This window comes from Clarias gariepinus, chromosome 13 (assembly GCF_024256425.1).
Source record: "Clarias gariepinus isolate MV-2021 ecotype Netherlands chromosome 13, CGAR_prim_01v2, whole genome shotgun sequence".
Taxonomy (NCBI): domain Eukaryota; kingdom Metazoa; phylum Chordata; class Actinopteri; order Siluriformes; family Clariidae; genus Clarias; species Clarias gariepinus.
In genome coordinates, this window is record NC_071112.1 from 8,995,981 (window position 1) to 9,008,978 (window position 12,998).

At 40.0% G+C, this 12,998-nt stretch overlaps 1 protein-coding gene across 1 annotated transcript; it reads left to right on the forward strand.

Annotated features, from left to right (window-relative positions):
- Positions 1-91: 91 nt before the first annotated feature.
- qrsl1 (glutaminyl-tRNA amidotransferase subunit QRSL1) lies at positions 92-8,755 on the forward strand. The gene is made up of 11 exons (XM_053510035.1): positions 92-181; positions 545-704; positions 1,364-1,462; positions 1,546-1,642; positions 1,718-1,882; positions 2,116-2,291; positions 3,891-4,003; positions 4,654-4,846; positions 4,941-5,058; positions 5,241-5,446; positions 8,280-8,755. Exons 1-11 carry the CDS (start codon positions 158-160, stop codon positions 8,489-8,491), a joined length of 1,563 nt encoding a protein of 520 aa, XP_053366010.1. The 5' UTR covers positions 92-157; the 3' UTR covers positions 8,492-8,755.
- Positions 8,756-12,998: the final 4,243 nt, after the last annotated feature.

Genomic DNA, 12,998 nt, shown 5'->3' on the forward strand with positions numbered 1-12,998 from the left:
CGAACGGGGCATGTTTACTTCCGGGATTGACGCCATCGACCAATCAGAGATTAGAATCCTGCGACGTCACACAGGTCAAAGGAAACCAACATGGCGGCGTCCAGTAAAGGAAGCGGTTAGAGTAGAGAAGTCAGAAAAGCGGAGGACTTCTGCAGTTATGCTGAGTTTATCTATAAAAGAGGTGATTTAATTAAAAATGATAAACAATTAAAATATGTTTACTATAAGTATTAAAATATGCGATTAATTTGAATGCAGTACTCTGTAAAGATGAGGTTACACCCTTTAAAATAGCAAATTTGTCTAAAATAGCAAGATTTTGCATAAATAATGTCTGGAATTATTATTTAGCTAATTTCTTGCCGTTTAATAAACGATCTATTCGTCTATAAAATATACTATAATGAGTTTTGTAATTTATTAAACATGACTTTATTATGTACAAAGATGTATTGTGTGTTTTGATTTGAATATAATAGTGTGTAAAGTCAGTTTTGGGTGCTGAGATGAAAACAAAACGTTCTGATGGTGTGATGTTGCTCAGGTGTCCGCGGCTCTGAGGGAAGGAAAGCTCTCGGCTACAGAGCTGTGCAGAAAATGTCTGCAGCGTATCAAGAAGACACGCCACTTCAACGCCTACATCACTGTGACAGAGGAACTGGCAATGAAAAAGGCACAGGAGGCAGATGACCGGCTGCTCAGAGGTGTGTGAGTGTGTACGTGTGTGTGTGTGAGAGAGAGATACTAATAATAATTTATTCATACATTTATTGTCAAGAGATTTATCCTGGAAGCTTATCCTGGGAACACCTGGTGTGAGGTGGACGTGCATACCGGATGAGATGCCAGACCAACACAGGACACTGGAAACTATCTTTTGACTGCTTGCATTAAGGGGACCATCCAAACTGCACACATCTTGGTTCAGGTTTTACGCTGGATGCCCTTCCTGACACAAGTTTTCAAACCAGGCTTGGGACCAAGACTGCATGTATGAGTAGGACTGCAAGACTGTGTGGCTGAGTAGTATAGGGTGTGACAACCCACCGAACCCGGATCCTCAAATCATGAATCCACCAAGCATGTTACGTTTGAGGGAGGTGCAAGAAAACCAAAGAACCAAGAGAAAACCCAAATGGTCACAGCAAGAACATGTGAGCTTGGGATCAAACCTTGGCTCTAATGATAATATAAATAAATGTGATTTGTTTTATCTCTTGTTGCTATTATTATCATCACAGAACTGTTTATCCTTTAAACAACATGGATGGCCATTTTTCATTATTATTATTATTATTATTATTATTGTTATTATTTAGACAGTGTAAATTTTTATTTAAGCAGTGTAAATTCTCTAAACCAGGTGAACCTCGTAGTCTGCTGGAAGGGATTCCTTTTTCTGTAAAAGACAACTTCTGCACGGAGAACATAGAGACTACGTGCGCCTCTCGCATGCTGCAAGGTAAGCAGATGATAATACAACGCATATTCAAAGCAAAATTGAAAAGTGTTGCTGTGTTATAAAACATGCACTTGTGTTTGTAGGGTATTTTCCTCCGTTTAACGCTACAGTGGTGCAGAAGTTACTGGATCAGGGAGCTGTGCTGGTTGGGAAGACCAACTTGGACGAGTTTGCTATGGGGTAACAGAACAAACATAATGGAACATGAGCATAAATCCTAGAATAGCTGTAGAGGATTCGGATTCTCTCACACAGATCCGGCAGCACTGATGGAGCGTTCGGGCCAGTGAGGAACCCCTGGAGTTACGCCGCTCCATACCGCGCGCTTAACGACGGGGCAGATCCAGACACCGACTGGGCGATTACTGGTGGAAGTTCTGGAGGAAGTGCAGCTGCTGTGGCATCTCTGACCAGCTTCCTGTGAGTCTTTATACAAACTGTTTATCCAGCAAACCGTGACAAAGAAAACCACATGACATGACAGACGGTAGCCAATTTTAAGTAATATTTAGCATTTACAGCACCACATGCATATGCTGTAGCTTTACAAAGAGACACAGCTCTGTGTCACAGTGCACTGATGTGAGCACATAACACACATCACACATTCACTGCACTGTAACAATAAGTCACTGATCATCTCTCTGTGTCAGCGCTCTGGGCTCGGACACGGGCGGCTCCACCCGGAACCCAGGATCTCTGTGTGGCGTTGTGGCGCTGAAGCCCAGCTACGGTCTGCTGTCTCGTCACGGCCTCATCCCTCTCGTTAACTCTATGGACGTCCCGGGCATCATGAGTAGGAGCGTCCATGATGCCGCCATCACGCTCAGTACGACACGTCATTTACACACTTTTTTATTCTGGCTACTGCACTCTCTCCTTCACTTCTCTATAACACTCCCCATTGCTGTGGACAGTTGGCCCTAAATATTTAAACCCCTCTAACTTCCCTACCTCTACCCCTTGCAATTGCATCTTTCCCCCCACCCCCCTCTCATTTACACACATCTTGACTTCTCGTCTTGCTCCTACTGATTTACATGCCTCTTCTCCAATGCATCCCTCCACCTTTTTAGACTCATCTCAACCTGCTCTCTACTCTCGCTGCTGATCACAATATCATCCACAAACATTATAGTCCATGGGGACTCTTGTCTAACTTCATCCATCAACCACTGCAAACAGGAAGGGGCTGAGAGTCGATCCCTGTTGCAGTCCCACCTCCACATTAAACCAGTCGGTCGTAGCTGTGGCACATCACACTACTGTATCGTTGTCCTTGTACATATCTTGCACCATTTACATTTACATTTAGGCATTTGGCAGACGCTCTTATCCAGAGCGACTTACAAAAAGTGCTTTTCCACTCTGCCACTCCTGACTTCCTCATGCAATACTGCAGTTCATCTCTGGACATGCTGTCATACTGTACACTCTCTCTTGATTTACAAATACACAATGCAACTCTTTCTGCCTCTTCTCTTTCTGTCCTCACGCCAACCCGAACTACCTGATTTAATAGTTCCACCTCATCCAACCTTCTCTCTCTTTCTCCTTTTCTTTATTCATAACCTCTGTAAAATACTCCCTCCACCTTCTCAAAACACTCTTCTAACTTATCAATACATTTCCATCTGTGTCTTTTTTCACCCTAACCTGTAGTGTATCCTTTTCTAAATCCCTTTCTTCCACTTTGGGTTTAGTTTCTCATACAACTCATTAAACTCCTGTTCCTTAGCCTTTGCCACTTTCCTCTTCACCTCACATCATCAAATGTCCTTATATTCTCATCTACTGTCCTCATCTCTATTATTATTTGACATTATTATGTATTAAAATACCATATACTGTAGACTGTTACTTATAAATTTACCTATTAATTTTATTAATTCATGACCTTACCCCAAAAAATGAACACAAAAATACAAAGAAATTTAATTTTAAAATAATACAGTCATTTAGAATTATTTATTATAACTAACATTCTTTATTTGATTGATTAATTATACATATAGTCATTTAAATTTTACAAGTATTTATGTTTTTATAATATTAAATATTAACAAATAATACAAGCATATATGTAGTACATATTTAAGTATTGAATGAAAATAAATATAAAGAAAAAATCAGGAATTATATTGCTAAAAAATACCAAACAAAGTCTTAAAATTTAGATTGTAATTATTTAATATAATGTTAAATAAACAGAACTAAATGATTACAGTACAGGCCATTACTGAAGGATTGATGAATAAGAATGATTAAAAATATTCTTATATTTATTAGGTGTATTGATTTTTTTTTTTTTTTGCATTAATATGCAGAAATAACATTTTCAGAGAAAAACTGTAGAAAGGTTATTCTTGTTATCATTATTGTTTGTAATATTACTTTATATGTGGATGTGTGTATATCGTGTGTGCAGGAGTTCTGCAGGGTCGGGATGTGAAAGACTCGACTACAGTCCATGCTCCTGAGTCTCCCTCTGCTCTCCCTCAGGGGTTTGATGTTCGAGGTGTTTGCGTTGGCATCCCGAAGGTAACTCAATGTGACTGATCGCTCATGTCTGATCTCTGATCCTGATATTAGATGTGTCACGTCGTACATCCTGTTCATTATCACAAGGGTACACATGCAGCCTCCAGTTGATTAAATATTTATCTACAGCTAAGCTTTTGGGGTCCGCCTTTTAAATATGTCTTACTTGGAAATGGGACAGCCTTTATTTTCAGGGCATACACACTCCTTTCCAATGAAGTCCATCATTATGTTTATGTTCATAATGTTTTTGTGTGTATTATCTTTACTTGTATTACAGTCCTGTTGAGGAATCCAAGTGGTCAGGTTTATATTAATGCCACTGCTTGTTCTAATCGGTTATCGTTTCCATGGTAACGGCTCATCCACCAAGATTTCGACGTGCAGTGTGTGTAATGTTTCAGCGCTTAGATGTGTAATGCTAAACATGTAAATGTTATTCAGAAATCTACTCTGCTTCTTTAACAATGCATTAAACTTAGCAGCAGTGAAACAGAGTCAGAAACGATGACGTTGTTTCTTATTGTACAAATTATTGTAGTTACAGTTCCCTGCGCATCCAGCAGGGGCTAGAAGAAGTCTCATGCACTGCCTCTTTAAGCTGTAAATTGCAGTCTCTGTGTGTGTGTGTGTGTGTGTGTGTGTTGTAGGAATACCACGCTCCGGGTCTGTCAGCCGAGACGCTGTCCGAGTGGACCCGTGTAGCGGACATGTTTGAGCGAGCAGGGGCGCGAGTGTGTGAGGTATCGCTCCCTCACACTCAGTACTCCATCGTGTGCTACCATGTGCTCTGCTGCTGCGAGGTGGCGTCCAACATGGCGCGCTTCGATGGTCTGCAGTACGGTGAGAGTGAGAACAAATAAAGTGTCAGAGAGAGCAAGAGATTAAAGGTGTGTGATTTTTAAAATTTATATCTTGTACGTTTGTGGTGTTCTAGGTCACCGCAGTGCAGAGGAGAGCTCGACAGAGGCGCTGTACGCCACAACACGCCACGAGGGCTTTAACGATGTCGTACGACGCAGGGTTCTCTCAGGAAACTATTTCCTGTTGAAACAGTAGGGGACTTCCTGTTCACACATTATGCGAGAACACTACAATGTAACGGTTTAGAACTTCAGGCTAGTAACATTGTAACAATTTAGTGTTTTGGACTCCGGCTAGTTACATTGTAACGGTTTAGCACTTAGAACTCTGCCCCTTTACAATATGTAGTCATGTGAACATTCCATATGTTTAGGAACTACGAGCGCTACTTCCTGAAGGCTCAGCAGATCAGACGTCTGATCACGGAGGATTTCCGCCGCATTTTCTCCTCGGGCATTGACGTCCTCCTCACGCCCACCACCCTGAGCGACGCAGCCACATACTCAGACTTCATCCAGGAGGACAATCGTACACGCAGTGCACAGGACGACATCTTCACCCAGCCGGTCAACTTAGCAGGTGTGACGTCACATGATCGTCTCCACCAATCCTACGCTAGAAAATTCTCCTTCCTGTACACACAGATTTGTTGATTTTTCAATATACATATAGTTTAAAAAAACTCACCTCTGTTTTCTCAAGCCCGTCAGTATTTATACTAAGTATTGGCACCCTTTGTGCTACCCTTAAAACTTCTTTTTGTCGTGTGCATAATACTTCCCGCTGTAACAAAGCCACTTAGTCCTGTGTTCCAGGTGAGAATGAAGAACAATAGAAAAGATGATAATTTGAGCAGTAAAACAGTTTAAAAGAGGAAATTTCTATGTTGGAATTTAAATAAAATGTATGTTCGTTCACTTCTCATGTCACAGACTAGAACCAGAATTCTAAAATCTGTTAATACTAAAATATTATACCAGCTAGAAAGGCTGTATTAACTTAATGATGTGTTGTCATGGTTACAGGACGTGCATTGTTTAATCCCTATAACACTACGCAGTTACTTGTATGTGAGTCACAACTACACGATGAATCGACAATTAATAATTATTTGCTCTTGTTGCACACAACCTTTTATTAAACTTGCGTGATTTAATTTTTTTTTTTGCCCAATTATGCTCGCTAAACTAGTGTGAAAATAAAGGTAGCAGTAAACTGATTTTCACATAGTTGTTTTTTGTGTAGTGTACAAGCAGTTAGCTTCTTATACACCCGCTATTACTGTACTATACTGTACAAGTGGCTTGTCACCTGATGGTGTGAAGGTAAGGGAAGAAGTCATTCAGGCTATTTCTGCTTCTATGACGACACACACTTGGATAAGGGCCAGTCGTGGGATGAATGCAGAAGCTCTTTTAGCCAGTAAGGACACAGTACAAGATTATTATTAGTTTAGTAGAGGAAGTTCTTTTTTCCTCCAAATAGCTCGAACACTCAAAGTTTTTTTTGTCTTTATTTAAACACAGTGGTTGCAAAATTATGCAGCGTGACGTTAACTCTGATTTCCCACACAGTGGATCAGCTGTGTTTTTAAAAACCTCATGATTAAAATAACCAGAGTTACGAAAGGAGTGAGTTAGAGAAAATGATTACGATGATGATGATGATGATGATGACCATCATCGCTGCCTGAAATAACACACAAGTGGTCTGTGTGTCTTTGTGCAATAACAGAACACTGCTTTCACCCTTAATATATATGTTTCTACATTTAAACACGCACTGTAAAAAAAATTCAATAAATAGGCCTAAATAAAAACGCTTTCAGGTGAAACACTGAAAATGCTTAAAATAAGCCATGGATGGGTTAAAAAACAACATTGTGTCTGTTAAGGTTTTTACCATTAATAAAAGAGGTGTTCAAATCAAACCGTGACTTTTGACTGCGCAAAATAACCGAACACAGTTATAAGGGTAAAAACGCCCTTTATTTCTCTATATAATCCCCGGCAACACTACTGCACTCATCCCAGTGTTTCATTAGTGCTTGGATACCATTAAGGTAGAATGTTTTCTCACTGCTATGATCTGTCTGATTTAGGTCTGAAACTCTGGCCTCCCAGGAACTCCTTTAATGGCCCAAACATATGGAACAGGCCTGGAGTGAGGTCAGGACTGTACAGGTCATGTGGCTAGTGGTGTTGGTGAATGATTGTGTGTACAGTTCCCACAGACAGCTGCGCCTCTTCCACAACAAGTGTCTTTCACAATCTCAGCCACACATACTTTAGACACAATTGTCTAGATTGCTGACTTATTTGCGCTCTTTATTTCAGGATTTCTTTAATCTGTATCGGTTCCCAGCACTTGGTTGGGTCTACGCTTAATTGTTTAGTGAAGTAACGGTTAACTGAACTTGTGGCCGTGACTTGTTCTAGCAGAAAGAAGAGGAAGTCTAAGAATGCATGCACACTTTTTTTTTTTTTTTCGTTTCACACGCACACATACTCATTAATGTTCCTCCACAGTGTACACTAGTACTGTATGTTTCTGGTTTCTTCATACTGATTAATCAAGAGGTGTTGATTAATTTGTCAGTCTCATTTACAGAAAGAGTCTCTAGTGTAAGAGGTACTGTAAAGTTGTAACTTCAACACAGGAGTTTTACGCTTCTCAGAAACAGGACGAGTTTTGTCTTGGAGAGAGGATAAGGAGAGGCTGTGGTGGGGGGGGTCGAGTGTTTATAGCTGCTATAACATACACGTAAACATAATAGAGAACTTAGGAACTTGTAATATTGTAACTTTCAACATGTTAACATAAGTAGACCACTTTGGATCATGCTGTTATAGGAAAGTAATCAGTTTCAGAGCAGGAACAGGAATATAAGATGATGATGGTTAGTTTCCTATAACAGCTTGCCCCGTAAAAAACCTTATTCCTTACATAATCATTCATCATCCATGCCGCTTTATCCTGTATTCAGGGTCACGGGGGGCCTGCAGCCTATCCCGGGACATTTAGGGCACCAGACAGGGTACACCCTAGACAGTGTGCCGATCCATCGCTGAGAGCACACTCATACACACACTTATTCACACACTACTGGCAATTTGGGGAACACCAATTAACTTAATCTGCTGGGAGGAAACCAGAGTAACTGGAGAAAACCCAACAAGCATGGGGAGAACATGCAAACTCCATGCACACAGAGACTGAAATCGAACCTGGCTGGGAATCGAACCTGGACCCTGGAGGTGCAAGTCGACAGTGCTAACCACTACACCACCGTACCACTTTTTAAATAATCACATGCTTTTAATTGTTATTTGTAAGATGGTTTTTATTTTTTTTGTAATAAAAAAACTACCAAAAAAAAACCTCACTCCATCTGTCCATCTGTCTCATCCAGGTCTCCCTGCTGTCACCGTCCCGACATCACTATCCAGCAGAGGACTTCCTATAGGCTTGCAGCTAATTGGCCAGCGCCTTCAGGACAGCAAGTTGCTAGCGGTGGCTCACTGGTTGGAGCAGCAACTCGATTTTCCCCTCATTCGATTTCAGGAAGAAGACAAGCTCAAATCGGAACAGAACAGAGACAGAGGACGCACGTCAGGGGCATGAACGATGACATCATTCTAATCGCGTTATAGGCAAATCTGCAATGGCTTTCCTGGGTCTTAAAGTATGACAGTTTTTTCTCTTCATGATTGTGAAGGATTTGAAGATATTTCACACATTATTATCCCAAGGCATGGAATCTGTCAAATCCTGTTTTCTGATTGGTCAGAAAGAGTTTTATTGCAGAAACTCCACAACTAAGACTGCTGATAAAGCTTCAGCAAAGTGTGAGAAATCGCACTGGGGCCTCATCATAACATTAAAGTATAATGTAAACATATACAAAGTATCATGTGGTGTTTTTACTGTAATGTAAGAAAAACACATCAACCACTTTAACACTGTTGTCTCAGCAACAGTATCACTTGCTCACTTGCACTAACAGCTGAGAATGTTATTATAAATAGCAATGTTTTAGATTAAAATAAAGCAAAATGGGATGTGTGTGTGTGTGTGTGTGTGTGTGTGTGGGGCGGGTGTGTAAAGTCATGTCCTTGTGTGGTTTGACAGGAAACTGTTTTGTGAGAACGGAAGTGTTTCTTTGCGCCTCCCTATGTTCCGTTATTCTATAAATCCTCATACGCATCTGTGTAGACATTAAATACGTCTGCAAGCTCAAAATATCCACCTGACCTAAAACCTAGTGCGTGTTACACCTGATTAATAATATAACCCTTTCTAGAGCAGTAAGCATGCTACTGGCTCACGATTTAACTTCCTTCTAGAAATAAGTGCTCAAATGTGACAACCTAAATAGGATCTATTCTCAAATTGCAAAACTACATTGCATCAGAACGAATTCAATTTCTCCAAACTGGGAACTCTATTAGAATTTTAAAAAAGAAACTTAGGTGCCAATATTTTACTAAAATTTTAAATTACAAGCTGAAGTGAACGTACACAGATTACTCATCTAAATAAATTCTCTTTAGGAAACGTTACCTTCATCACTCGGGTTGACGTTAAAGGTGCGGTAGGTGTTTTTGGAAAATGTCATGCTTGTATAAAGGACTTGAAAAATATTTATAGGAAAATCTAAAATAATGTTTTTTACGCCCTTTTAAGCGTATGTGTATTGGGTGACTGAAAAAACTCAACAGGAAAACTGTGTTACAATCAGGATACGAGTTTTTGGGCCTTCACGTTAGTACTCATAGCACGCCCACTAAGTGGTTTCACTTCGCCACCATCTCGTCTGAACCTGGTAAGCAACTAGCGCAGCTACTTTCACCTGTAAGGACGAAAAAGGCAAAGTAAAAGCAAAATACATGCTGACAAAGCTTTTGCTTTCTACAAATGGCTTGCTCTGTTGAAGCTGGATGCAAAATCAGAAACGTTGTTTTTGTCATCTAGTACGTCTACACAATGTGCAGAGCCTGAGCTTACCCAGGAAAAAACATGCAAGCTGGATGCAAAACCAGAAACCTTGTTTTTATCATCCAGTACGTCTTCCTTTAATAAAGATTCCCCCTCTGTTAACTGTCTGATCTGCACACAACTTGGCATAGGTTTTACACTGGATATCCTACCTAATGCAGCAGTGCCATTTGGGACTAGCAATCATTTGGAATGCTTGGAATAACATTTTTAAATTCGCTACTTTTTACTTTTACTTGAGTAGGTCATTAGACTGATACTTTTACTTGTACTTAAGTAAAAATGTATCTTTTACTTGAATAAAATAGTTTAGTACTCGTTCCACCTCAGCATGTGATCGGCTGACTGGACCATGGAGATGCACAGGTGTAATACACTAATACACTGTATTAAAAGATACACCACAAATCTAGAATACTAATCGTCTTACCATCATCACTGTGGCCCAGACCAAAATCCTTCTGAAATGGAGTCATGATGAGACATTTTATTACCTACACACACATTGGAAGTCACGTCTGACCGTTTAAATGTCACCAGATGTGAAAGGAGAGAGAGAGGTGTTAATGAAATCGCAGCTACTTGATGAGTCTTCAGCATGGGCCATAAACACACACACACACAGACCTCACACGGAATTCAGTATGAGCCCATCAGGGCTAAATGGAACTTAAACCTGCCTGATCTGCATCAGACTCAGAGTTCAGTGCATAATCATATACCACAACTTTTTGCCATGACGTTATCACGCCAGCCCGTTCTTGATTATTTTCCTATAACAGCATGACACAAAGCCATTTATTTTACATCTACCCGATGTATTATTAATTCCTGCTTTATAAAAGGACATAAAACTGAGCTGTAATTAAAACACGAGGTCTCAGACGCATTGCTGAGATCTCGTAATGTCTTATGCAACAGAGCAGAGCCATGTGTATGTACAGTATATAGGTGCAGTATGTGTGTAAAACCTCATCTCATCTAAAATGCAAAAGCAAACCACAAACTTGTTTAATAAACATCAAAAGGTTGACACACCTCTATCAGGAACTATAAATAAATGTGAGTGTGTGTGTTTGCATGCGTTTGCCTTTGTGTGGCAAGTACATTACGAATGATTGAAACCGTACATTGAAGAAAATGAGAAGCTGAACAGTTCCACATTCATTTATATAACATAGAAATGAGAAGTCTTGTGTCAATCAACAACTGTGTGCGCTGTTTGTGAAGTCACATTAACCAGTGATTAATAAAAAAAATAAAATCATAAGCATAAGAGCACATGGACTGTTCTTTGGGCTTATGATGTTATCAGAACACGATTAGTTTGTAGAGCGACTCAGGGCCTAGTGATGTCAATCACACCTCCGGGCTTGAGGGTGTGTGTGTGTGTGTGTGTGCATGACTGAAGTTTGCATGATCTCCATGTGCTTGGTGGGTTTTCGTCTGTGTACTTTAATTACCTCTCACAGTGCAAAGGCATGTGGTGTAGTGTGTGTGAAAGGGTGCATGTGTGCGCGTGTCTGTGTGTGTGAGTGTAGTTGTGCCCTGAGATGAGCTGGACCCTACACGAGATAAGTGACAGAAAATGAACGTACATGAAAGAACTTTAAAGCGCAGTAAGACTAGCATAAAACAAAGACTTTTTAAACAGAACCTGGATGTTACAGGAAATCCTTAAACATATGAGAACCTGGAATATGGGAGAACTTTGAATACTGGAAGACCATGAGTACAGGAGAACCCTCAATACTGGAGGGCTTGGAGTACCATAGAACCTGGAACCAGGAACATGGAAGAATCTGAAATAAAAAAGATCCAAGAAACAAAGGAGAACCAAGCTACCCAAGAAACAGAGACTGTATGCTCACAGTACAAACAGTGAAGTTGAAGAAAAAATTTAGTTGAATACTGGCAGACAGACAGCAAGAAAAAGGTAGACAAATAAAGAGAGAGAGAGATCTGCAGGTAAATGTTGAATTTCACAAGAAAGTCGTATGTTTGCTTATTGTCTCATGCAGTTTATAGTTTAGTTGAACAATACAAAGGAAATTTGCTCATTCAGACACCACATACACACACAGTAACAACCACACCAAAAAAAGCGTTATTTAGGGAGGGGAAGTTCCATACCCGGAAAAAAAAAAGTTCAAATTCAGGAAAGAACATTCTCTGTTTCCAGCTGGAGATAGAAGAAGAAGAGACAGAAATTCAGTGGGACAAGTTACATTTATGTAAGCCTTCATCAGCTAAGAGCCTCTCAGCCATCTTAAAATCCACCTCATAGGGATGATGTCAGCCATTTGGTTGAGTAAAGGTTTTCTTGACGCACCGAATAGTTAAGAACCTTCCATTAGATAATAACTGCACTGATTAACATGGTTATTTAACCCCAACTGATGCAGTGAGTAGCTTTTCATTTCTTAAGATTGGACTAAGACTAGGAGACTTTATTGTTATTGTAGTAATACAATAACATTTGTTTGGTAGGTCTCGGAGACCAACAGCAATAAGAAACGTAAGAATATACAAAAGATAATTGCACTAAAGTCGAGGTTGGGGAATCTACAATCCTTTGTGCAGTCTTAACTATCTGAGCCAGGAGGGTCACATTATTGGACTACATCAAGAAAAAAAAAAACTAAGGAGATTGCTGAAACTAGTACAATTTGGATAAGAACTGTAAAACACACTACTAAAACCTAAAATGATAGTGATGAGCCATCATCTTTAAAAAGGAAATGTGGTCTGAAAAACATCCTGAATGAAGATATGATGGGAGATAACTTAAACATTAGTGAAATCAAATGATAAAAAAACATCATTAGAGTTCACACCTCCTGTATGTACAATAGTGAATGTAAGAGCATGTGTACAATGTGAAGATACTCAAGGGATTGGGACTAAACAGCTGTGTAGCCTTAAGAAAACCACTTATCAGTGAGACTAATTGAAGAAAAGCCTTCAGTTTGCTAGGGAGTATAAGAAGTTGATGTTGGAGGAAAGCTCACGTGGTATAATGAGCCCAGATTAAACCTGTTTCAAAGTGATGGGCACGTCAGGGTAAGAAGGGTAGCCCATGAAGTCATGAATTGTGGCCATGTAGTGGGCTCAGCAACCTTATATGGCAATA